Here is a 26,403-nt window from a genome sequence, read left to right on the forward strand (position 1 = left end):
ACTAATGTAGAAATTATATAGTGCATTAGTACAAAAAAAAGTATATTGGTAACATTGACTGAAAACGTGAGCGGATTTTAAATAGACTGCGACAGCGCAGTAACAACGCCAAGATAAACGAGTTGGTTATGTATACATATTTGGTCACGCGTGCGCAGTACAGTTCGGAGCAGATAAAAAGACGGAGCAGCACACTGAAGTCACTCAGCCTTTCCGACAGCTTCAGCAGCAACAGTTCAAGTGTGTGTTTAGTGATTAACCATGGGCAAATCAAGTACGGTACCGCGGCACCCAACCACCTCAAGGAGGAAGACAAGTGTGGATAAGCCAATACCCAAAATGATCCCTGAGGAGCGGAGTCGTTTGCAAGCTGTTTATGGGCATTAAAACGATGATCAGCATTTCGTAGCGCCACGAGCTAGTGTCGTTGCTGCCGATGTGGGTGTCGTTCCCTCGGACGATATATTGTCGAAGGCGTTGGCTGACATTCGGGACGATTTCCCTGCCATGGAGTCGCCAATAAGTGACCTGGAGGATGACATCTTCCAACCGACGCCAACGCTAGGGCCATTCAAGAAGACGTCATCGAAGCCATTGAAGCCTTCCAAGCCATCCAAGTAATCGAAACGTGGTCGGATAGAAAAAACACAGAAGGCGGATCATCATCAATCCTCCGCGTTATGGCAGATACTACAAAAATCCGCACCAAAGGTGGTGGCGCAACACGCTATTAACATCCTAGGAGGGTGTGCTGGTAACGTCAATCACCGCTGCGCTAGTGGTCCAGGGTCCGATGAACATCAATCTTTGGCTGGCGACACCGGAGCAGCATGCGGCCCCATTAGTGGAGAAGGCGACACCATTAGCGCTCCAACCGGAACCTACACCCCAAACAGGACCTGTACCCCAGGCGGTCCAAATGGAAGCACCTTCAACGGTGACAACCACCCATAGCGACAACAACAGCGGCGATGAAATCCAGTGTTCGTAAGCAACTGATCAAGGCATCGTTTCGGCATTTTTCCGATTCATGGAAAAATTGAATCAGAAAGATGCCGAACGGGGTCGAAGAGTCTCCGAGTTGCGGCGAACACTGGAGGAGAGACGCCAACATAGGGCGATGTTGTTGGAGCAGTTGCGGGTGGTTGACACTGACATCAGGTCGTTGTAGTTAGATATAGACAATATTGAGCGAATGAGGAAAAAGAGTGAGAGAAAAGTCTTGAAAAGGTTAAATCGAATGGGTAGAAAATAATGGAGTGAATTGTTAGTTTAAGTTGTAAATATGTTTTGTATATTATACAGTAAATGTATTTTCGGTGTACCCAAAGAAAAATTAATCAAATTAATATAGTATTAATTATTTCACAAGTTGGCAATATTTATGTATCTGTAGTGATAAGGACCAGAAGATATTTCTATTTTTTAAGATTTATAGGCACCAGGGGAAAATGTATGGTCAGGGGAGTGACACTATGCACAGAGCAGTGACAAATTTCCAGTCTCTTCTCTCGTTTGTTTTTTTTTGACGTTCATCACGATATTTGGCTTATGTTTATCATAAGCAACTAACTAAAACATTAAAATAGTGTTAAAATATTAACTATCAAGTTACATTTTTTGTCATTCCCTTGAATTACATGTGTTTCCCCTGGCGTACAAACTACCAGAGGAGTGACGCCAGAGAAGTGACACCAGAGAAGTGACAAAAGGATTCATTTCTTTTTAAACATGTCAACTAGTAAACAAGTAACAAAATGCCATTTCCGAAAGAATGGGACACAGGTGAAAGTAAAAGCGCTTCCCTTTAATGCGCGGAATTTAATTACGTGCCATAATTGTTATTACATGACAAACAAACCAATAGTAAAAGCAAACACATAGAAAATATCAACATCAATTTTTTTAGTTAATGTATAATATTTTTATATTTTGTGTATTTATATAAAATATTTATATAATGTATTTTTTCTGTATTCATGTAATAAATAACAATAATAAAAGTTTAAAATGATATATTTATTTTATTTATACTAAGCACTTACATCATAAGAAAAGTGTTAATACAATAGAATTTATTAATATGGTATACAATTTACATAACTACATAAATAGAGAATTACATAGAGAACTCCTAACTACATAGAGAATTCCTACCCGGAAAGTCTGGTTAATAAAATTTTGTTCAATACAGATACTAATAATGTCCCCCCATTACAAAATAGATTTTTTGATAACAGTGTAGAAACTGACAACAATATACAAGTCGCTGCGCCCAAATACAAATCGTTTTTGTTTCTAAAAGAACTTGCACCAAAGTTACTTTATATTATAAAAGATTTAAATGTTAAAATTGGATATAAAAATTTACTCACTGGCAACAGACTTTTTTCTAGAACTAAAGAGCCTTACCATAAACTTGAAAAATCGGGGGTGGTTTATAAAATAGATTGTTTTAATTGTAATCAGACATATATTGGACAAACAGGCCGCACTCTTAAAGGTAGAATAACATCTCACAAAAGTGATTGCAATTTAAAAAAAACGTCCTGTGCTCTTTCAGAACATACATTAAGTACAGGACACAAAATGAATTTTAATGGTGTCACAGTTTTGGACAGTGAAACAAATTATAATAAGCGTATTTTTCTGGAAATGGTCCGTATCAACGAATTTTCTAATACTTTGAATAAGAAGTCAGATATTAATAATTTGAGTTGTATTTACAATTTTTTATTACATTTCGATAAATCAAAAAATTTTCCTATATCGTTTTCAAATTTGGATTGAATTGCCGCCTCGTGTTGAGTTGGTACTGTGGTTGGTAATGCTAAATGTCCCTGTTTGTTGTTCTTTAACCTCATTGGTTGTTACTAGTTTTGAATATTAGGTGTTTTTTGTTTAAAAAAAAAACTGGTTCTGATAGTTAGAAAAAATAGTTCACAATTCAAAGGCATGGCTCCTTTTTACTGTAGTAGTTGTTTAAATTTTAAAAATTGACTTAAAAATTATTGTTTATAATAGAATGTTTGACTATAGTTACAATTACTTTTAATTAAAAATTTTAGCAATGTTCTTGTATACTTCGTTTTTGATGGTTTTTATAGGATAATCTCACGTTTATGTCTTGAGAAAGGAAATAAACATTTCCGAAAGCTTGACAACAACACAGAGTGCCCTTATTACATTAGCCCTTAGCACTATTGACTGCAATCCCAAATACATCACTGGTTTTTTTTTTAACTACATAAATATACATAATTACATAACTACATAAATATATGTAAGATAATGTATACATTATATACAATTTCACGCTATATTTGTTTATCTTCATCGTTATCTTGTTCGTCATCACCATTTTCTTGATATGTTAACTTGTATTTCACTACAACGGCATATGACAGATAATCGAACAAATTAGGAATAAGATACTGTCTTAGTCCTATCTCCACCGTTTTTCCACAAAAGTTGTTCAAATTTAAAGTGTCGCTACATAACGAGGCACCACGGCGAAACATTTCACGATCTTCTTCCAACTGTTTAATTTTTCTTCGAAAAAGCACTAATCCATGTTATAATTACAAGCGTGAAGACGATCCATCGCCAGACAATCCAACTCATTCATCAATTTTTTCACAGCTGACTGGATGTCGACTGCTTCACCCCAATTTTGGCTAGCATAATGCATCCACATTTTTTAATAGTTTTTCTATAAATAAAAAACATTGCGGTTAAATGGATATTATAGTAAAAATAAAGCAAATTATTACACAAAAAAAAAACAACCACAACCGTATATAATTCTAACTAAATAGTGTAAATATTTATAATTATACTGATTAGAATATATAAGACATAAAAATAATAAAATTTAAAATAAAATTAGCTGATAATTCCAAATTTTATCAATGCTTTACATGGCATCTTTAAAGGTAGGTTTGCTTTGACTTATAGAAGATCGCGCATACTGCTCCCAATAATAATTCATTGTATTCAAAATATCCTCTGTCACATGTGTAACCCTTTTTGGAAATTGACCTTCGGGCAATACCCTGGAAATCGCCGTTAATATTACCATTCATTTTATCTAATTTATAAACCGATAATACCATTTTATATTTAAAAATAAATTCCTTAAAATATCTAGTTAGCAATAAATACAACAGTTCTCGCTTTAAAAGATTTGACTAGAAAGGTAGGCAAGTTCGCTTACGCGGACTTGAGTTTCTTGGGCTTTCGGTCCTCGGGCCGCGCTATGTGGCCTTTGATATGGCAAGTCGTCACTTTTCGCGACTGAGTGTGGGAGTGAGAGTAACCTACAGTTTTTAATATATATATGGATCACAAAACAACACAAAATTTACACTATTTTACACAAGGCTGGCACTGACCGAAATTGTGATTCTCTCCTATGATCTCCTCTATTATATAGAAAATCCGGTCCACTACAATTCGAATGCATTACGTCACAATGTCACCCCATTGCACGCACACTGCACAATATTGTAAAAAATATAGAGGTCAACGAAGGTGATTGCTTCAACCCACCCTTCAATGTCGTTTACCAACTGCGAAGAATGTTATAACTATGCATAGACGCCAAATAAAGGCTACCAACTTATGGGAGCTTCAATGTCGTTCACCGTCGCCTCATACATCACCACATATGTCATTTCAAGGGCGAAAGTGGAGGGGGGATACTGACAAATGGTTAAAATACCCTACTCATCTTTATTGTATATATATACACAGGGTGTTTCAGTTTTCAATTGACAAAATTTCATATAGAACTTTCTAAGGAAGTTAGAGTTCTCAGTAAATATTGTGTTTGTCAATTTAAAACTGAAATATAGTAGTAGTAGAATAGTATATCTCACTCAATATTACTAAGAATCAGAATGTATGCCATTCCCCAAACCTTTCTAAAATTCAGTAATATTCGTATGCATAGGGTTGGTAGCGGTATTATATTGTTCCTCAGATTAATTTTCCACATATATATTACTCGCTTCATCAATGTATTCTTCAGGCTCAACAAATATTCCACTTTCTTGGCTATTACTTGGCATTTCCTGGTCTTTCGTAAATAGCATCAGATTAAAGTACCTACCATAGATTTGGTTCGTAAATGTCCTGTTATTTTTGACGATTCGACTTTCCTCCTTTCTTTGCGAAAATATCCTCGCAAATTTTGAATCTTCATCACAAAATCCTTGTTTGCATTCGAATATCCATTTGATTTACAGTAAGTAACTAAATTGTCCTAAGCCGCCGCCTTCAAATTTTTGTTGGTGTACACATTTTATTTGCCACAAACAAGGATGTCCCGTGTATATGGAAATAAATCCTTCAATAAATTCCCGTGACATATTTTCATCTTCTTTATGTGTATGCCTTGCTATTATATCAAGACCGATAGGGAGGGCTGGGTCAATTCTCTTAATAATAATAATATGGTTTCGAAATCATGGCATGAACATATTAGTAATTTTTTTTAAATATACATTGAAGACGTTACGGACAACATAAAAAGGCATGTGTGTACCAAATAATATTGCCAAAATTAATAATTATTGTGGGAAATTTAAACTCAAATCCTAAGTCAGAAGTGTCATTTTATTTCTTCATGTATTTCTCATGGCTCGTACGGGCGAATTTGATGATTATTAGCAACCCGCAAAAACTTACCATGGATCTATAAAAATTAAATTAAATGTATTCATTATTAATATATTTCCTTCGTTTTATTTTCTGGTAATGTTAAACGTACATTTATTCCCTCTACATATTAGAAGAATTAACTGCAATAGATATTACTTGAATATTCAAAATATTTTGCAAATATTACAGGAACATTCTATAAAATACCAACAAGTCCCAAAATGCAATCACAAAAACAATTATCTCCTATATTAGCTGTTAGCTGTAATGTAAATATTTCGCGAATATTCTTTTCATAATATTTTACAAAGAAATATCTTGTATCTTAAAATATCGATATGTCGTGGAACACAGTTTTGGAATATTAAAGCAAAAGTTCCGCCAACCACATTAAAATAAGAAAAACAGTATACCTAGTTTCGATTTTGGGTATTTATTTAACTTTTTAAAAAAATACAAATTTTTTAGGAATTTTAGAAAAAACACTTTATTCCGAAGTTCTTACATACACGAGTGGTAAACAAGACTGCTCCAATTATTCTAAGTACAGAATATATATGTCTCCAAAACTGCTGAGTTTGCAGAGTTTGCTTTATTATAACAAACGGATGCTATATCGTAATTCCTCCCCTGTTTGATGGAACTTTATTCGGAAGGAATAAATTCCAAAAATATTTAAATTATTATATCATCTTTAGCTTCAAATTTAATTTTGTTTTTTTCGGCAAAATAAGCTTTTCAATTAAAAGGTACAATGCAATTGTTATCAAAATAATGTACAACATAATTGTCCAAACATTGGTAGAAACATTAACAGGATTTTTTAGTTGACTTAAATGTTCTCTTTGTAAATTTAATTCTTTCTGTGTTTCGATTAACTTATTAGTGTTAATTTCATGTAAATTAATATTATGAGGATTATACAAAAATGTTTGCAAAGTCTGATTATTTTCAAAATTTAATTGAGGTAAATCTATTTTAACAAAATCTGATTTTGGTTCTTTATAACTTTTTAAGATATAATATGTTCAATGTTGCCGCTACATGAAGGATTTAAATCTAAGATATTGCAGGGTCCCTTTAGACAAAAAAATTATCATCGGGGATCCGACACTAGCGTACGGCAGCTTTTCGTCAGAGAGCAATAAGGTCGCGGATTGTAATAATTTTCTGGTATCATCGAGGTAGGTTGTACTGGGCGCCACGTAACTTCACTCCAAATGTGTTGAGTACTCTAGATTTTGCCAAGTTACGAAAACAAAATCGTGAAGCAAAGATATTAAAAAAAATTTAAGATAGAGTGAATGAAATAAAAAAATTGTAGCAGATAAAATTTTAAAACTATTTATTTCAACTCCCGAAATTGCAAAGTGGATTGTAAATGAATTGAGTAGATAAAAAATATTATTTAAAGTTTAGTAACAAAATAAAAAAATATTGAATGGTTTTAACACAACTATTTTGACAGGTTGTACTGTCAGAAACAATATTGATTAAAATATTTAAACATGGGCTAAGACCGCATATTCTGATTGTCGGGGGAGTGAAATAAGATGTTGCTTCTTAGGTGGCAACGAGGGACCAAACTGGAACCAAAATATAGTCTATCCAGTCCTAGGTTTTGTTGACCAGTGTATATGGATCGCTGTGGGAAAACTGTGGTAGCTGATGATGAACGTAGGCCAAAAAAAATGTAATGATGACGCCCTTATGGGCAACGGGAAGCCACTAGTGAATAGTCCTCCACAGCTGGACTTAGACGAAATGTAAGAGCTTATCAATCTTATGACTATGAGCTAAGAAATGCCTTTTAATTGCAACTCACCTTCTGTGGAAGGTTTAAATTGAGGTAATTAAAATCACCATCGAACGTAATGTAGATATTGACAGAAAAGCGTCTCGGAAAACCTTTAGTGAAAGACTTTTGGATATAGAGACACATTGACGGTACACAGTATCAGCACTAGAAAAGGTGGTTTTTCAAATCCCAAGAAAATGGAAAACTGTAAAATGAATCACAATCCACCCATTGCTTTTCACTTCACTAGAACCCGTCCGCCTCTACCAGTTAGATGTCATTTTCTGACCCGAGCTAGAGGACACTTTTTGTGGATATAATTTCAGCGATTTTTAGAAGTGATGTATTGGTTGCCTATCGTATCGAATACTTAAGACAATATCATTAATAGCAGCAACCAGGAAAACTCAATGTCGATAAAATAGAAGAGCGTGTAGGTGCAATTCGAAAGAAGTAAAATATGACATAGAATACCAAGAAGAAATACTACTTAAAAGTAGTGTTGTTAGTAGGTATACATACATTAATCCTAATTAATTAAGGAATAAGAAAAAGTTCAAAAGTTCAAAATGCTACAATATCACTTCCTTCTAATAGTATGTTATCTCTTGTGTTTCCACATTCTACAGTTGCTATTGTTAATTTGGGAACAATTAATATCCATTTTTCATCACCAATTTTATTTATTTGAATATCATTTATTTTAATTGAAATTGGTGCACAATTTGGTTTATAATTAGAAAATCTTAATAAATTAACTTCACAAGGTTTTTCGTTATATAAGTTTAAAGTATTTGAATATTCACATAGAAAATTGCCTGTTAAAGTCTCTTTACATTTTGTATCAAAATATATATAGTTATGCTCATTTAAGGCAAAGTAATTTTTTGTGGGTAGGATCATTTGAAAGGTATTATTAATTTTGTGGGAAATGCATACAGTTGATAAAATTGATATACTCTATCTTCAACAATAGGAATTTCTAAAATAAACGTTACTTGAAAATCTTTAATATATGCTTTCACATTAATAATTTGCTCAAAATTCAAAATATTTTCATTGTTTACAGCAAATGGAAATCTCAAATTATTTAATTTAATTTCTTGAATTTCTTTTATTAATTCTTGAGGTTTAATAATAGCGTTATGAAGTGTGTAAAGTTTAGCAAAGGAAATAGCAATTTCGATTTATTCATAAATATTATATATTGTTTGAAACAAACATTATTTGAGTTAATACAGAATTTATCAATTATTGTTAAGAAATACTGACTTTCAAATTGGAAAAGGTCAATGTGTAAAATTTGAAAGGGTTTACTGGGTGTCTCGGTTAATACGAGGGGTATGTAAGGTGTTTGCCTAGAGTATTTGTTTCGTTGACAAATTTTACGTTTGTTAATATAATTAGTTACATCTGATTTTAGGTTTTTCCAGTAATAATTAGTTTTTAAACGGTCGTATGTGTCTGTTATACCTCTGTGATTTGTTTTACTTTCATGCTGTTGTTTAATTAGTAGTAATTTTTCATCTTGTTCTGTAATAGTGTTAACAAGTTTTGTACATTGTACTAATTTAAGATTTCTAAAATTTTTCATATAGATTTCATTAAACAAAGGAATTAATTTTTTACTCTGAAAATATATATAATTTGTTTTTTCTGGATTCACATGTGTTAATAATTCTAAAATGCAGTTTACATTTGATGGTGGAATTTTGGCTATTTTTATCAGATTATTTTCAATAGTTTTATTAGAAACAAGTAATTCTGGATGAACATTTCTTTCTATTACAATTTGAATTTGTTTGTTATTAATAATATCATCTAAAATTGGAATACCGTTATTTTGCGTTTCTTGGTTAACAGAATGCACTGTATTATTAGAATTTTCATCATCTTGATTAGGATCTGTGTTTGTAGAAACATTTTCGGTTTCGTTTCTCAAGTATTCTAAAATATCGAAATTTACATTTCCTGGTTCGTTAATTACTGATTCAGTTTCATGTACATTTATCGGAATTCTTGATAATGCGTCAGCACTTTTGTTTAATGAGCCTTTTTTTATAAATTATGTCATAATCATACTCCTCTAACTTCAATCGCCAACGTACTAGTTTGGAGTTTGGTTCTTTAAGGTTAAAAAGCCATATAAGTGGTCTATGATCCGTATATATTTTAAATTTACGTCCAAAAAGGTAATTTCTGAAATTTTTACAAGCACACACTAAAAGTTCAAGTTCTATAGCTGAATATTTTTGTTGTTTCATTCTAAAAAAATTAGCTATAGGTCTGTCGTTTGGAACAGTGCCTTGAGATAAAACTGCGCCAATTGCATGTTGAGATGCATCGGTTGTTAAATTAAAAGGGTGTGAAAAATCTGGATATAATAATATAGGTGCATTAATTAATGAATGTTTTACATGTTTAAAAGCATTAATGAATTCTCGCGTATGGACTACTTTATTTCCTTTTTTTAAGCATGTGGTCATGGGTTTTGCAATTTTAGCGAAATCTTTTATAAATTTTCTGTAATAACCTGCCAGTCCTAAAAACGATTTTATGTCTTTTTTTGATTTTGGGATAGGATGTTCTTTTACTGCCGAAATTTTATTTGGATTTGGTTTCACTCCTTCAGGTGTTACAATATGACCTAAATATGTGACTTCCTGTCTTAGAAATTCGGATTTGTTTAGCTGTATTTTAAAATTTGATTCTCGTAATCTTTGAAAAACTTGTCTCAGTCTGAAAATGTGTTCTTGCAGAGAACTGGAAAATATAATTATATCATCGAGATATACTGCACAAATTTCGTTTTGTAAACCTCTTAAAATATTGTTCATCACTCTTTGAAAAGTTGATGGTGAATTTTTAAGTCCGAATGGCATTCTTTTAAATTCATAGTGACCTGTGTCTGTACTAAATGCTGTTTTAGGGATATCGTCTTTATTTATTTCAATTTGGTGAAATCCGTTCGCTAAATCTAAAGTTGTAAAATATTTGCATTTGCGTTTATTAATGTAATTATTGCAAAATGGTCATTTACGTTTACTAATGCTTCGGACATTTCTGTGTCAATAAATTTACTATATGGTAAAATTTCTGTGCCTTGGTTTTGATAAACCGATAAAAGTACAACTTGTTGAGTTCGAGATGGTATTTTGATAACATAATGGTTTTCTAGAGTTACAGGGTAAATTTGATTTGGCGGGTAATTTTGTGTTAAACTTTGTTCGTCAATGTAAAATGGAATTTGAACTTGAGGTGTTATTATTTTTTGGGAATAGAAATCTAAATTTGCATTAATTTGGCGTAATAGTTCGAATCCTATAAGTCCATCGAAATTTTCTGAAAAATCGAATAAATAAAATTTATGGTATTCTTCGCTATTAAAAGTTGGGAAAATTTGAATCATCATAGTCTCGTTATGATAAGAAGTTGCATGCGATGATTGAACAAGAAATTCTTCATTTTGACTAAAATTTGGATATACTGTGTAAGCTAAAGATGGTGTCATAAAACTTCGATTACTTCCTGTGTCTATTAAAAATTTTGCATAGTATAATTCAGGTATTATTACGTAAGGAAGGTCTGTAGAGTAATTATTTATATGTATTACGTCTGGTTCGCGTTTTGGCATATCATAGGAAAATCCTGGATTTGGGTTTCTTCATTTTTAGAATAATTATTTTCATAATATTCTGCAAAATTATATTCATCATTTGATTCTGAGTTATTTTGATAATTATCTGTTTGGTCATAATATTGAATGTTCTCTGGTATATCATTATTACCATGATTAGCTGTATAATCATGTGAATTTTGTAAATCGAAAAAATTTTGTTTTGATTTTTTAATTGTGCGGGTGTTTCCATAGGTGTAAGTTTAGGTTGATTTCTATATATTTGTGTACTTGGCTTAAAAACATTTGTTTTTTGATTTAAATTTACAGGTTGTCTCGGAAATTGATTATTAAAATTTTGTCTGAACTGATATTGTGGAGGTGTTTGATTTTGGGGTGGATTTCTTGGAGAAGATTGTTGGAAAGGTTGATAATTTTGTTGAAAATTCGGTTGATAGTTTGGTTGAAATTTTGGTTGGAAATTTGGTTGAAAATTATTTGTTCTAAAATTTTGTTGTTGTTTTGTCGGAATAGGAAGTCTGGATTTTTGAAAATTTTGGGCATTGTTTTGATTTTGTCTAAATTGGTTAAAATCAAGTCCTTCTCGAACAAGCGACATAACTTTTTCTATAGAATCGGGATGATTAAGACGTACTGCCATTTGTATTACATATGGTAAATTTGCAATATAGATTTTTAGTGCGGTTTCGTCGTAATGTTTAATTTTTATTAATTTTTCATCAGCTTGAATTTGTGAACTATTTAATTTTGAAAAGATAAGACTGTGAGCATCTTGAACTCTTATGCCAAAATTTAATAAGTCTTCATTTTTCTGAATTTTTAGTGACATTAATTCTTGTACTAAACAATCTAAACTACGTTTTTCTCCGAAAGTATTAGTTAGTGCATTTTTTATTAAAAGCCATGAATTTAACTCAGATCTGGAACATATTAGTTCTGCGGCTCTACCTGTTAGTTTACTAAAAATTGTACCAGAAAGGCATATGTTTATTGCTGCGTTGGGATTTTGTCTATCTGGAAATGCGGTTAAAAAGTTTTCACATGATGTTATAAATCTGTGTAGTAGTTTAATGTTTCCGTCAAATTGAGGAATATTATCTGCTTGATAACGTAATAATGAATAATAAATTTTTTGAGGCATTTCGTTTTCTTCAATTTATTGTGAAAAATTTGTAATTTTTTATTTTTCTTAATTTTTCAAAATTATATGCAATTCTTTTGTAGGGGAATGGGAAAGGAAATGGAAAATTGAGAAAAATGTTTTAAATGAGCACTTACAGTAAGAGAATGTTTAAAGATGTTTTCATTGATGTCTTCTCGAATAGAGATTGAACGACAATAATGAGCAAATTCGTTGGGAATTTTTCGAACTTATTATTATTTCTCTCTACTCTGGATTTTCAACTTCTTTCTTGGTTTTCTGATTAGTGTACGCTGCTCTGATTTTTGGGGTTTGAGGATCGTTGTCCTTTGGCCTCTCCGGTTTTCTTCCTGGTCTCTCCGGTTTTTGCGTCGTTGGTGTGATATGGCCCAATTGCCTGGAGATTTTCTGTTAATCTACCACACTTTTGGTTTGTCGTGATTTGGCCCAATTGCCTGGTGGTTTATATCCTTTAAACCAATCACGGGTTCTCGGAATTTGCGGTTTGACCTAATTGTCCAGTGATGATTTTTTTCAGCCACAAATTTCTTTGTTTTTGTTTTTGTTTTTGTGTTCTGGCCCTATTGCTCGGTGGCTAATTTTCTTTTAATCAAACACAAATTTGAATGTTGTTACCTGTGTTGTGTATTTTTCTTCTCGACTAGCTACTCAGTTCACCAGCCTGAAATTTGTGATTTTCTTGATTTCCTTGGGTAGTTTCGGTTTCGTTTTGCACACAAACACTTAAAAGCGACGAAGAGAAAAAAAATCTTCTTGTACAAATCCTACCGACTGCGCCAGTTTCGATTTTGGGTATTTATTTAACTTTGTTAAAAAATACAAATTTTTTAGGAATTTTAGAAAAAACACTTTATTCCGAAGTTCTTACATACACGAGAGCAGCTTGTGTTTTGCGTAACATTTCATTACTTGATGATTTTACTATAAATGAGAATGAAGATGTACAAGACAACTATAATGACGTACATCAGCTGCAGATAGATATTGGTGATGAAGATTATAATGACGGAGGTGTAAGACAAGTTAGAGATAATATAGTTTATCCAACACTTGTATATAAATGGTTCTATAATTTCTTTGGTTTTAAAGGAATAATGTGGCCTATAAGTCACTAGTGAGTTATAAGTCATAAGTCACTAGTATGTTATGACTTATAACCTACTAGTGACTTATAGAAATCATAAAAAGACAAATGTTTGGTTTATTTTTCTAGTTTTTATTAGAAAACCAATTTGAAACAGTAATAAATCAACAAATAACCTAAAATGCTACAAACTTAGAATATACCTACTTATTAATATTAACATTAACATTTATGGTAAAGCCGTAATTTGATGCCAAAGGATTATTGGAATCATTTTGTGATTGTGGTAAATTTATAAAACAGGTTGCCCCTTTGCTTGTAATTGCTTCAGGAGTCTGCACCCCTTGTATCTCTTTAGCAATATCAATTTTGCTGGAAATTGACTCTTCTATATAACCTTCTGCCGCGGTAGATGACTTCCATCCACCGTGGCGTTTGAGTGTTGTAGTGTCCCTTCCAGCATTGGCAAAGAGAGGCATGCCCTGTATATAAATTAGAATCTGTAAAGCCCAAAAATCGCGCAACAACATTAGGGATTTTTGATAGCTTACTAATACCAACATATTGACCCCTTTTGAAAATTGCACAAGAACCTTTTAAGCTGCACATTTTGAGGCCTTAGCTTAGAATATTTTCTATTTAATTCAATTGGATTAACACAAAATCCTTCATTTAACACAGCGTAAGTTCTTGGCTTGTTCGTTTTAGTATTTGAAATCATGATGTGGATATACTGCCCTTTGTCATCTATATCGTCTATGCTTAGATGGGTCAATTCCTCGCAACGGCAAGCGCCAAAAACTCCTAATATCAACGCCCCCTTAAAACAACAAATTTAATAAATATTGTTTAGTACACACTTCTTTGGGGTTGTAAATCCCAAAGTCTTAAAAGTGAATTTTAATGGCTGTGCCTACCAAACTCGGCAAGCGACAAGAAATAGCCTTTGAAACAAAGATGGATTTATTCGATCTTCCTAATTAACAAATTACGCTAAGTAATGATACACGATTATTAGATTAAGTAATTTGGCGGCTGCTGTTGTCCTCGGCTGGAGCTACAGGAATAATAGGTGAAATTTTGATTTTATAAGAATAGATGGGATCACTTACAGTACATATATCCGTTGAAGAGTAGTAGTAGGGCCTGCTGGCGGCTGGAGTTTGACACCCGTACAGTTGGGGTTGGTGTTGGCAGAAATTCTAGGTTCCCTAACAATTGAGGTTCTCGATGTGGGAGCGTCGACGTGCACGTATACTCATAGACTGTTTTCGAGGTACTACCCTTGAGCTTGACCGACGCAGCTTGGCAGCGTACTGTGTTGGTAACAACGGAACGGGGCGCGGACGGTTGGTATTTGGATTGGAAGGCAGGACCGGGTGAGAGGTTATTTGCCTACGTGTGAGGACTTAACAAATATAACTCAGTTAAACTATTTAGTAGAACCTACCTTATTCATAAGATGATCTTCGTCTAGGGTTTCACGCAAAAGACCTTGAATTGTTTTGGTTGAAAATGTTTGTGCTTATATTTTAGAAATGTCACTAGTCTTCCAAATTTAGAAATTTCAATGTTCTTTTAAACTCTCAAAGTTGACAGTCCACAATGTGGATGGAGCTAATTTCTCACTCAAATTGAAAAAATAAGCCAGCAAGACACTTCATTTATGCCTTTCACCCCTTCTTTGATTTTCCAGTCTTGAAATTCCTTCAGTTTTTTGTTGTATATAGATTTTGATTTCTCCGAAATGATGTCTGCAGTAGCCGCATTAGCTTTTTCTAAAATTTCAGATGGAATTTCTCCCCATTTTCCATTTTTTCAGTTTTGGTTTTAGGATTTCAACGTGATTTCATCTCAAAAAATATTGTTTTTCCACGGTCGGGAGTAGAAATCAGTTTCTATGACATCAAAATTAAAACAGAAGTAGTCGATTATTCCCAAGGGAGTATAATGCTCCCAAGGGAGTTTACATTATGGAGAACGTTTTTCATGAAAAAAAAAGGATAACATTGAAATTATTTATTGACATTTAAATTAAATGTTACATTTGTACAATTTTCAAAATTAATATTAGAAGGAATATTACTTTCACTTACATTTACAGTTTTTGTGATTGCGCTAGTAGTGGTACCTACTAAAACCTGATTAGCAATTTTGGTCTTATTTTCAATGGAGTTCTCGACATAACCCTCAGCGACTGTCGTTGATTTCCAACCAGCATGACGCTTTATTGTCGTGATATCCACACCAGCATCTTCCAGTAATGTCGCTGAAGATCTTCGTAAGCAGTGACCAGTATAACATGCAGCATCAGGTAATTTTAAATAGAAAGCTACTACACTCGGAATTTTTCCCATGGTATTCTTGCCAACTGGCTGCGAACTATATTTTCCTGCTTTGTAGTGCAAAAAAGGCGCTTATGCTTGACGTGGGGTGGACCAAGGGACAGGTATTTTCGAAACAATTCAGGCATATTTCCCACATCGGTAACCACAAAGGTTCGTGGAATCTTTGTCTTAGTGTTTGGAATTTTTACAATCAAGGAAGAGCCTACATCCTCAATATCATCTACAGTTAAATTGACTAGTTCATCAGTTCGACAAGCTCCGGCAATCCCCAGAATTAATCCAACCTATAAAAAATCAAAATACTTAATAATTGAAATACCTAATAACAAAAGTAATCTTACCTTAATCATTAAGAATTCTTTGTCATCTGCACTTGATAGAAAACGGTCGATTTCACCCTTTGTCAATATTTTCGATTTTTCGCTTGATATCCGTCACCGGTTCTTTTCAAAAATGCGATCAGCTTGGGGAATTTGCTTATATCTATGTTGTCGTAAATTATCAAGCATGACTTAACCATAGAATATTGCGCCCATAATCTGGAAGACTTGTAATTCTTTGCATTTTCACTGAAATATGCCAACAAAACATTCTTGCTGTATACTTGAACATTTTTCTCGGCGCACCACTTTTTGAACCGATTGTAGGCTATATCGTATAAAGATCTTGACTTCGTAGGCAGCAAATTGCAGCCTCCACAATCTCTTCCGACTCACAATTATTCATTGTGCACTAAACAAATTTTAAACTAAACCAAACTAGCACCTTAATTTGACAATTCTTTTTGTTTGTTTATTTTGCAACTATGACAATAACTCAACGACTACTAAATAAATGCTCAAATCCTAATACAATAATTCTGGTGCTACTTACCTCATAATGACAAAATATGTGTTTTTAGGTTAATGAGACCGTGGAAAAAATAGTTTATACCATTCGGGAGATGCTATTTTGTCCTCGGTGCATTGTAGCCCTCGGGCTTCGCCCTCGACCTTCAAATTGCACCTCTGCCAAAATAACGCATTTCTCTCCCTTATAGTATAATGTACCATTGTTTACTGACAACCCTTGGTTATAGACACAATTTAGGTTGACACTCGCATCCTTTGTAATATTTAAAAATACATTCATTTCGTTAAATTAATTTTTCTGACATTGACAACTTGAAATTTTGAGTTACTTTTATTTATTATTAAAACGAAATTCTATGAAAGTGTTGGATAAAATTTTGTATGGCACTAGTGTGTTACGTCCTATAAGTCACTTGAGAAAATTTGCCAGCGTGACAGACATATATGTAAACAAGTGGTTAAGAATTAGGGGTAACTACCCCGAAGAAAACAAAAACTAAGAAAGCAATCTTCACTTTATTGTGGGTCGACTACACTCTATGATACGTGATATGATACTACTCGCTGTACTCTTCTCTCTCCTCTGCTCTGCTCTCCCTGGCCTGCGGAATTTGCTGTCGTGGCAGGAATACCCTTTGCCCATGGATGACTGATACTAATTTGGGAGGCCCAAGTTGGGTGGTAGTGACGATTAGGAGACTACTTTAAATACCGCTAACATATATAACTTAACACACTAGTACCATAAATAACTATAACATTTTACGAACGTAGCTGTATTTTTTTATTAGCTTTGTTCCTAGAGCAATCGTGGATTAGTTGGGAACTGTGCAAAATACCAGTTATGCTTCACTGTCACTGTCTAGTGAGTGTCGTATAAGAAATAATTAGACGAATACTTTGGACAGTTTCTGACTAATCCACAACTGTTATTATAAACTATTTATTTTAATTTCTAATTAGTAGTTAAATGATAGAATGTGATGTAGGTACAATAAAAATTCTACATCATATATACCTCATTTTATTGAACTAAGTAACATTTAACATAATCAAAACAGTCTCATTAAATATAATAGCACTATTAACATTTGTACATGCGTACTGAAAGCACAGTTGCAAGTTTTTTCTTTTAAAATGCCATTCCCCTCTTTTATCAGATTATTTTCATTTCTTCTACCTTTTCTCTTTCTATTTCTAAACGTTGGTTTCTTATGCCAACCTATCATGGCTTATATTTTCTACTGTGGTGTCTGTTCGCATTCTAATACTTGCCTTGAGGGAGGATTTTCTTTGGATTCCTTTTTCAGTTTCAGTGTTAGTTTCAATTCTTGTTTTATTGTTAGCATCACTGTTCGCCTTCTTACCTTCCTCCTTGTTGTCATTCTCATCATACAACTCTACAGGTATGTCAACAGTATCACTTTTTAAAAAAATCTCTGGAGGAATAGGTTAAATGCATCTGCTCTCACCGCAGATGTGGCTTGAGATTTACGCAGTGTTATATCTGGATTTCTCCTGCGAAATTCTCTTATCAGTCCTTTCCAGCGATCTTTTTCAGGTTATTAAAATGATGTTCAAACCTACTTTTTACGGCAAAATGATAGGCTAACTCTAATAGGTCTTGTCATATTAGTCCAAAGAACATTGATTCTAGCAGCTTTAAATGTTCCACCAACTGCCGTTTTACTTCTATAGGAAATGTGGGTTTAAATCTGCCCAGTCGTTTTTCATATTTTGTTCAAGTTTTATTTTTTTGCAAGGCATGCTTCCTTAGGGTTGCTTAAGGTATATTGTAAATTTTTTATGCTTTGGGCCATCCCATTTCATCAATATTAACGGCTTCTATTGCTTTTAAGACTCAGCATCCCACCCTTGCCTATTACACTTTCTATATTTTATGTATCTAATTTGTGGTCGGGTAAAACGTCAAAATGTCATTTTGCCCTTTGAACCTATGTCGATTCACCCCACACGAACCCACCTTTTAAATTTTAAGATACGGGACACATAACTTTTTTATCGTAGGGGAGGGTGGGGATGGTTGATCCACTGGGAGGATTGATACACTTACAAAATTCGCCCCATAGAAAACAAGTAGGCGCTGTAGTCAGCCGTACTACATCCCTAACGGCCTCTGCTAGTGTTGCTGTGAACGTATACCACCACGCACGTATTTTGCATCGCTAAGATATTTTTATGTTTTTTGTTCCAAAATATTGTAATATTTTCTGGTAAGTCAGTGTTTGTCACATGATAAATGTTTCAGTATATTTAATAGATGGGTTTAATTAGGCTGAATAAGCTTATGAATCCCCCTTGTTGGATAATTTTAGGTTATGTTTTTGCTCTGAAAAACACTTGAAACAAAAAGTTGTCTCAAAGGAGCATTGATACAGGTGTAACATGGGAGGTTTGATACAGTATCAATCCTCCCTCGGTGTATCATTCCTCCTTTATACAGATGTTTATATTTTTGTCGTCAGATAATAATTCGCGATATGAATGGTTTCATGCTAAATCTACATTATTTCTTTTTGGTTTTAGTTAAAATGCCCTTTAAATATATTAAGAAAACAGACCGTACTCCAACATCTCCTGAGAGACTAAAACAGGCTGTCATGGAATATGCTTTAGAAAACCATCCACTACGAACGACGGCAAAAAAATACAAGGTATACAAAATGACACTGAAGAGATATGCACAAAAATACAGAAACGAAGGCGACGAAACAATATATCAGCCAAATTTTGCTTCAAATCAATTATTTTCAAATAAACAGGAAATTCTTCTAGTTAATTATCTCTTATCTGCTGCTAATATGAATTATGGATTGACTACAAGGGAGACGAGAGAACTTGCATACCTATTTGCGACCGAAAATCACATTGCCGCAGTTGTGGAAAGACAAGGGCGCTGCTTCAAAAGATTGGCTAAGAGGGGTTATGTCACGTCACAGTAATTTAAGCATTAGAGTCCCAGAAGCAACTAGTCTAGCCAGATCTACAGCTTTCAACAAACACACAGTCGGTGAATTCTATAATTTATTGCGAACAGTCTTAGAACGTGAAAAATTTACTCCTGACTCGATGAGACTGGCGTCCAAACATCGCATAATCCTGGAAAATAATAACTAAAAAAGGTCAAAAACATGTAGGAAAAATAACCTCTGCAGAACGAGGTACCACCGTGACTGTATTCTGCGCAGTAAACGCCTCCGACAATTTTATCCCTCCATTCTTCATTTTTCCCCGACAAAAAGTACAGGATTACATGACGTTTGGAGCGCCACCAAGATCCGTTAGTGTAGCTCAATCATCAGGCTGGCAAACAGAAGAAACTTTCTTGAAATACCTCGAACATTTTGCTAAATTCTCAAAATCCTCTCAGGAAAATAAAGTTTTGTTAATATTAGACAATCACCGAAGTCATGTATCCTAATTGTGCCTCGAATATTGCAAACATCACGGTATTGTTATACTAATCCTTCCACCACATACCAGTCATCGGCTTCATCCATTAGATGTTAAGGTTTATGGACCATTTAAATGTTATTACATCCAAAAAGCAGATAACTTTATGGTTTCTAATCCAGGTACAACAATGTCCCTACAGAATGTCGTTCCTCTAGTGTCCAAAGCATTTTATCGTGCTTTTACTCCTGTAAATATATCAAAAGGTTTTAGTGCCACAGGGATTTATCCTTTCAACCCGAGCATCTTTTCTGATGATGATTTTCCTATGTAACAGATCGTGAGAATCCACTTTATGAAAATAATGTATGTCGATTTCAACAAGATGTTCCGCCTCAAAATGATGAAAAGTGTTCTTCATTTGACAATCTAATAAATGTTGCTGGGCCTTTTTCACATTCATCAAATCATGCCAACATTAACCAAGAATGCAAGATGTTCGTCCATTCCCTAAAGCTTCGGCTAGAAAAAAACCATCCGGAAGAAAACCAGTGAAAACTAAAATTCTATCTTATACCCCAAATATTGAGGAAATTAAGCAAGATACGGTGAAAAGGCAGGAAGTAAAGGTAAAGAAAGTCAAAAGAAATATTTGTTTTGAAATTAATGATGATTCTCATTCGGATATATCAATGCGATCGTCAAAGTCATCAGAGGTTACTGATACATAGAAGATCAAATTAATAATGAAAGAGAAGATTGGGTAAATGGAATTATTTCAAATAATGATTTTGTTTTGATAAAGTTCACTACCAAAAAAACATTGAAACACTATGTTGGCCAAGTTGTTAGTGTTGAAAACCCTTCTGAATATTGCATAACGTTTTTAAGGAGAATACCACCGGGGTACCATTTTGTTTTTCCTGATGTTGCCGATATTGGATTGGTACCGGCTGAAGATGTTATTAAATTACCGGAACCAACGAAGTGTGGTGGTACTAGAGATTGCAACCCGGTATGTTTCCCAACCCGGCCGGGCTCGGTAGCATTCGTCGCCAACCCGGCCGGGTTGATGTGTTAACAATGAAACCTTTAAAGTATTTTATGAAAATTTGCTATACGGGGTAGGAAAGTACCGATGGTCTATCTGAAGTTACGTGAGAGCGATAAAGTAAGCCATAGAAATCCATGCGATAGAGAAGGATGGCTATAATGAAGGCCTCTCATAGTCACCGCCCGTTTCACCCTTCCACAAATAAGATCCACTTATTTGTGGAAGGGCGAAATGGGCGTTGACTATTAGGCGCCTTCATTATAGCCATCCCTGTCTATCACATGGATTTCTATGGTAGAGTATATTGGAGAGTTCTAATCTACCCTCCCATCCCTTTTTACCCCCCAACACTTTTTTAGCCCAGCAAATTAGAAGACGGAGAGTTCTAATCCGCCCCTCCCACTACTTTCCTCCCACCACGGCCCCGCCTCTTTAACCCAGCCAATTAGAACTCTCCGTCTTCTAATTGGCTGGGTTAAAAAGAGGCGGGGCCAAGTGGTGGAGGGAAAGTAGTGGGAGGGGCGGATTAGAACTCTCCGTCTTCTGGACCAAAAAAAGTGGTGGGGGGGTAAAAAGCAGTGGGGGGTGGATTAGAACTCTCCAACATACTCTACTAAAAGCATTTGAAGGCGGAATGATTTTAAGCATATGATATTACCTGATATAAAGCAGGAAGTTTTTCATAGGATTTAATAGTTTTTAACCATTTTTCTGCAGTAGAATCTTCAATTTTGACAATATCTGGGATGAACGCTTTTATGGAAGAATAATCCTCCAAAAGCAAGTTAATATCAATTTCCTGGAGTTGCAATTCTTCAAAAAATTTACAAAGTTCTTGGAAATCAAAATATTGTTTTCAGTTAAGGTTTTGTAATATGTAGTGTGAGAAAATCTAAATTATTTTCTAGGTAGTTAATTGCACGAGTTAAAAAACTCTTAAAATTGTTAATTATGTTAGATTTATCGTGACTGCTAAATTTTTGCAAATTTTGCATTACGTGCATTCCAGAAAATCCTTCTTTCAATCTCATTTCCAGACTTGTTTTTAATTCAAGCCTTAAAGAAAATATTTCTGTGGCAGTTTTGTAGTGAAAGAGATATCTTCAGTCTCCACTTCGTCATCATCAATTTTTAACAACTTTTTTTGTTTCATACGGGCGTTCATCACCAAGAGATATATTGCAGGATAAAATTGAAGAATACGTTCAATTGCAGGTGCTAGGGAAACCATCTTGTAAGGTCATGTTTTAAAAGTTCCATAAATTCTAAATCTACATATTGAATAAATTCTTTTAAATTTTCTCTCCTTGACGAACTACAACTAAGATGGCCATATATTTTTAACACTATAGCTTCAATGTCAATATTTAATTGATTGATGATGATTCTTGAATTTTTATCTTTCAATAAAGTGAAACAGGACCTATTTTTTATCAAAATTTGCATTGATGTTATCAGGAGAAAATGAAGCAACACTTTTTATATCCAAATTTGTGGTTTGTAAGGTTTTAAGTATGGGCCTTCTCTGAGGTCTTCATTGTTCTTATTTGTTTCGAGTTTTTCTAAATATTTATCCATGTTCTGTAATTTTTAAATTATAGTACATACTTTTACACATAGTACTATAAATATATACTTTTTAAATTTTCTAAACTGTACTAGGTACTTACCTTAAAAATTATCTAGAGCGTGTTTAAAATACGAAGTAGTTTAAAATACCTAACTGCCAAATTATGTAAAGCACCGGGCAAGAAACACACTGGGAGACCAACTATTGTGATATAATAGAATGACAAGAATGAGGGGTCACCATACAAGTGATAAAGACAGCAAAACAAGGGGGTTGACAAAAAAGAAATCTCTAAGTTTGTAAACTCGACACTTTTCCTCTTGGCGCTAGATGGCGGGCGATAAGTAAATTAGATTTATCTTTGCCTATTGTCCGCCACTTACAAATTGATTTCATTATGTTTTTGACTAAAATGAATTTATTCAAATGGGTGTTTGGGTGTGGATAGACATTTATTTTTCCTAAGTACGAAAATACGGGACTTTTAGCGTCCGTATGAATTAATGTCGGGACGCGGAACATGTGACTTAAATACGGGACGGGTGGCAACCCTGCATGAACCTAATATACAGAAATGCAACTTTTAACAGAACAATAACTTATTTAATAAATCTGAAATATACAATCCTAAATGCAATAATCCCATAACTCATCATAAAAATTGTAACTTACCAGTTTATCACATATAGATACTGGCACCCTGTGCGTCCATAGGATATCCGTTTATGGAACAAGGGTGTCCACTGGACATTTATTGGATCATACAGTGGTTACATTTTTGGACAACCATAAGTTGTCCAGCTACCAATGTCCATAGTACTTCCGTGATGGACATCTATTAGCTGTCCAAAATACTAACAATAATGGATGTTTTAAACATTTAAATCCAGTTATCCAAGAAATGGTTGTTCAAAACGACATTTACCAGGGGTACTTTCTTTTTATAAGAAACGTCAGAGAATAAGAATTTTGGATTAAAAATTCAAAACACCATGGCACAAAAAGTCATAACAATTTCAATGCATGTAAAGTATTCTAGGTGGCGCCCTCTATAATTTACAGCAAATTCGAGTCCATATTTCCATATACAACATTTACGTATTTACTACAATAATTAATAAGAAAATTATTGAAGAAAAAAAAAAAAATTGTAACTTCAATACTCCGTATCTCGGAAACTATCAAATTTTGAACTAAGGTAAGTTGGGTTAGATCATATTTTGGCCCCAGGAATATGTGGTAGGACGTTGTTCAGACCTTTTAGAGACACCCTGTATCCTTCATCAAGTTGTATGTAATTCATATGAGTGTTCGTCTGTCTAAAATTTGCTTTTACCATAACAAATCAGCATAAACTTTATAGCTCCTATATTAAACAGCTAGTAATAACAACAACTTAATTTTGAATACCTTATGTAAATTGTACTTTCATTCTGTCGATAAAACAAAACAAAAATAGAGCACACAATACAGTTCTGTATGAAGCTATAATTTTCTTACCTTAATCATTTTATATCCAATTTTTACTAAAAAAATTAGGGTACAATTATATTAAAAACAAAATCAGTTTTGCATGAATAGTTCATTACTAAGTAGTATATTTTTTATTTTCGAAAACGGCCCTTTCCTTGTCCCATCTCAAATATTTTCTTCAACCAACTTCCGGTCTCTAATATCGCATTTTTCTGCAGCTTCTAAAAAGATAACCATTATTAGTTTCATATGTCCTTGACTGTTTTTTCAAAAATACATGTTTGTTTTTGTCTAAAACAATAGATACCAATCGAGTTATTTGTCCTTCCGTTATAAATTATAAAAAAATATATGGAGACCCAAATTTTTTGTTTTTATTTAAATGGCTATCTAGTTCAACTTACTAATAATAACCAGGGTTCTCAGCAATTTTTCAAAACCAAATTCCCTGACATTTCCAGGTTTTCCCTGACATATTTTTTTAAAATTCCCTGACAAAAAGCAAACGAAATTTATATTTTTAAAAACTTAAACCAAAATTTGATGACAAATAAATGACAAATAATTTTAATTTTATTAAAAATATTTAATTCAGCATTAAACATATATGATGTTAAATATTAACAAATATAAATATCTAACAAGAGATTTAACAGAAATGTCAATAAATACAACAAAAAACAATAAAAATAGATTTCACTGAATAACAAATATATAACTTTAATATATTTATTATAGGATGTGGACAACATTTCCTTAAATATTTTTTCTCAAATGAGCAATTTCTGTGTTTGTCTATTTTCTTGAAGAACTGTTTGCAAATTATTGTATTTTTCAATGGCTTTATGCCGTTTAACATGTGCTGCACTATTGAAATGGCTGGAAACAGCACGTCGACCCATATTGCTTAATTCAAATGTTTTATAACATAAACAACAATGTGCCTGATATTTATTTTTTTCTACCGACTTCAAATACTTTTTCCACTGTACTGGAGCAAGTTTCTCATCAATCCAGTTGTAATTAAATGTCGTTTTTCGTTGAGACATTGGGTGGTATTAATAAAATTAAGCACATACTTTTTACTTCAAATTTTGGAGTGGGTTCTTCATTTGGTATTAATAAAATCGTAGAGGAGATGCTTAGCAATGGAGCACCTGCTAGTTTTGTAAGTATCTACTTAACACTGAGTGCCTACTTAAGTTTCGGTATGAATAAAAGTAAGTATATGCTACACAAATGAAGCAACTACTCACAATAATTTAAGGTACCTTGGTAGGAAGCTCAGCATCAGTAATAACTGTGCTTTCGGAAATAATGGCCGAATTTATGCCTATTGCTCGTGCAAGAAAGTATTATAAGGTTCGAAGAGACTCTCGGGATACCGACTATCGAATTTTGTATCGATTTAACAGAAATAACGTAGAATGGCTTGCTCAACATTTCCTGGGAGATGAGTTTGAAAACAGAGGTGGTGCTCTAACGACCACTGAGAAGATGAGAATTTTTCTTCGTTATGTCGGCGACCCGGGATTTCAAAGTGGCGTAGGTGAGGACATTGGGGTGCACCAATCAACGGTATCATTAACAGTTTCATCAGTAATAGATGCTATAATACGAAAATCAAATATATGGATACAGTTTCCGTCAACTACTGAAGCGTTAGAGCAAGAGAAACATAAATGGCAAGAAAAGTATAATTTTCCTTCTGCTATCGGTGCGATAGACTGCACTCACATTCCTATCATTAAACCGGCTGTACACGGAGATGAGTATGTCAACAGAAAGGGGTTCTGCAGTCTAAACGTTCAGGCAACGTGCAACGTCCGAGAGGAGTTTACAAGTGTCGATGCGTCTTGGCCAGGAGCCGTTCATGACTCACGCATATGGAGAAATTCTGCCATTTTTAATATCATGCGGTGGAATACAGCTAGTGCACTTCTTCTTGGAGATTCAGGTTATGGACTTACCCCGTGGCTTATGACTCCATACAGAGACCCTGTCACTCCTGAGCAAATTACATATAATAGATGTTTTACTCGAGAACGTGTTATAATAGAAAGGTGTTTTGGCCAAGTTAAACAGCGCTTTCCTATATTGCAAAACAAAATTCGAGTAAATACAGGAAAAGTTCCGTCTCTTGTATTAAGCTGCTTTATTTTGCATAATATTGCAAAACACCTCAACGATGAAGATTTTGAAATTTTTGAAGATGCCAACAATAATGGTGATGATTTACAGATCAATGTAGATTATGGTGAGGCAGTTGTGCGTCAGAGAGGACAACTGAGAAGAGATGCAATAGCAAGAATAATTCACGGTTAATACTAAGTAAGATGCTGTTTGCA

At 33.7% G+C, this 26,403-nt stretch overlaps 1 protein-coding gene across 1 annotated transcript; it reads left to right on the forward strand.

The window, feature by feature from the left end:
- Positions 1–793: 793 nt before the first annotated feature.
- Positions 794–26,380, forward strand: LOC111691772 (putative nuclease HARBI1). Its single transcript, XM_023455090.1, has 2 exons — positions 794–987; positions 25,471–26,380. Exons 1-2 carry the CDS (start codon positions 794–796, stop codon positions 26,378–26,380), a joined length of 1,104 nt encoding a protein of 367 aa, XP_023310858.1.
- Positions 26,381–26,403: the final 23 nt, after the last annotated feature.

The sequence above is a fragment of the Anoplophora glabripennis genome, unplaced genomic scaffold (assembly GCF_000390285.2).
Source record: "Anoplophora glabripennis isolate ALB-LARVAE unplaced genomic scaffold, Agla_2.0 scaffold421, whole genome shotgun sequence".
Lineage (NCBI taxonomy): Eukaryota > Metazoa > Arthropoda > Insecta > Coleoptera > Cerambycidae > Anoplophora > Anoplophora glabripennis.

Coding starts and splice junctions, on each gene's coding strand:
- LOC111691772 (XM_023455090.1), top strand. CDS start 794: ATGAACATCAATCTTTGGCTGGCGACACCGGAGCAGCATGCGGCCCCA. Junction 988..25,470: donor GGCGATGAAATCCAGTGTTC/GTAAGCAACTGA, acceptor TCGATTTAACAG/AAATAACGTAGAATGGCTTG.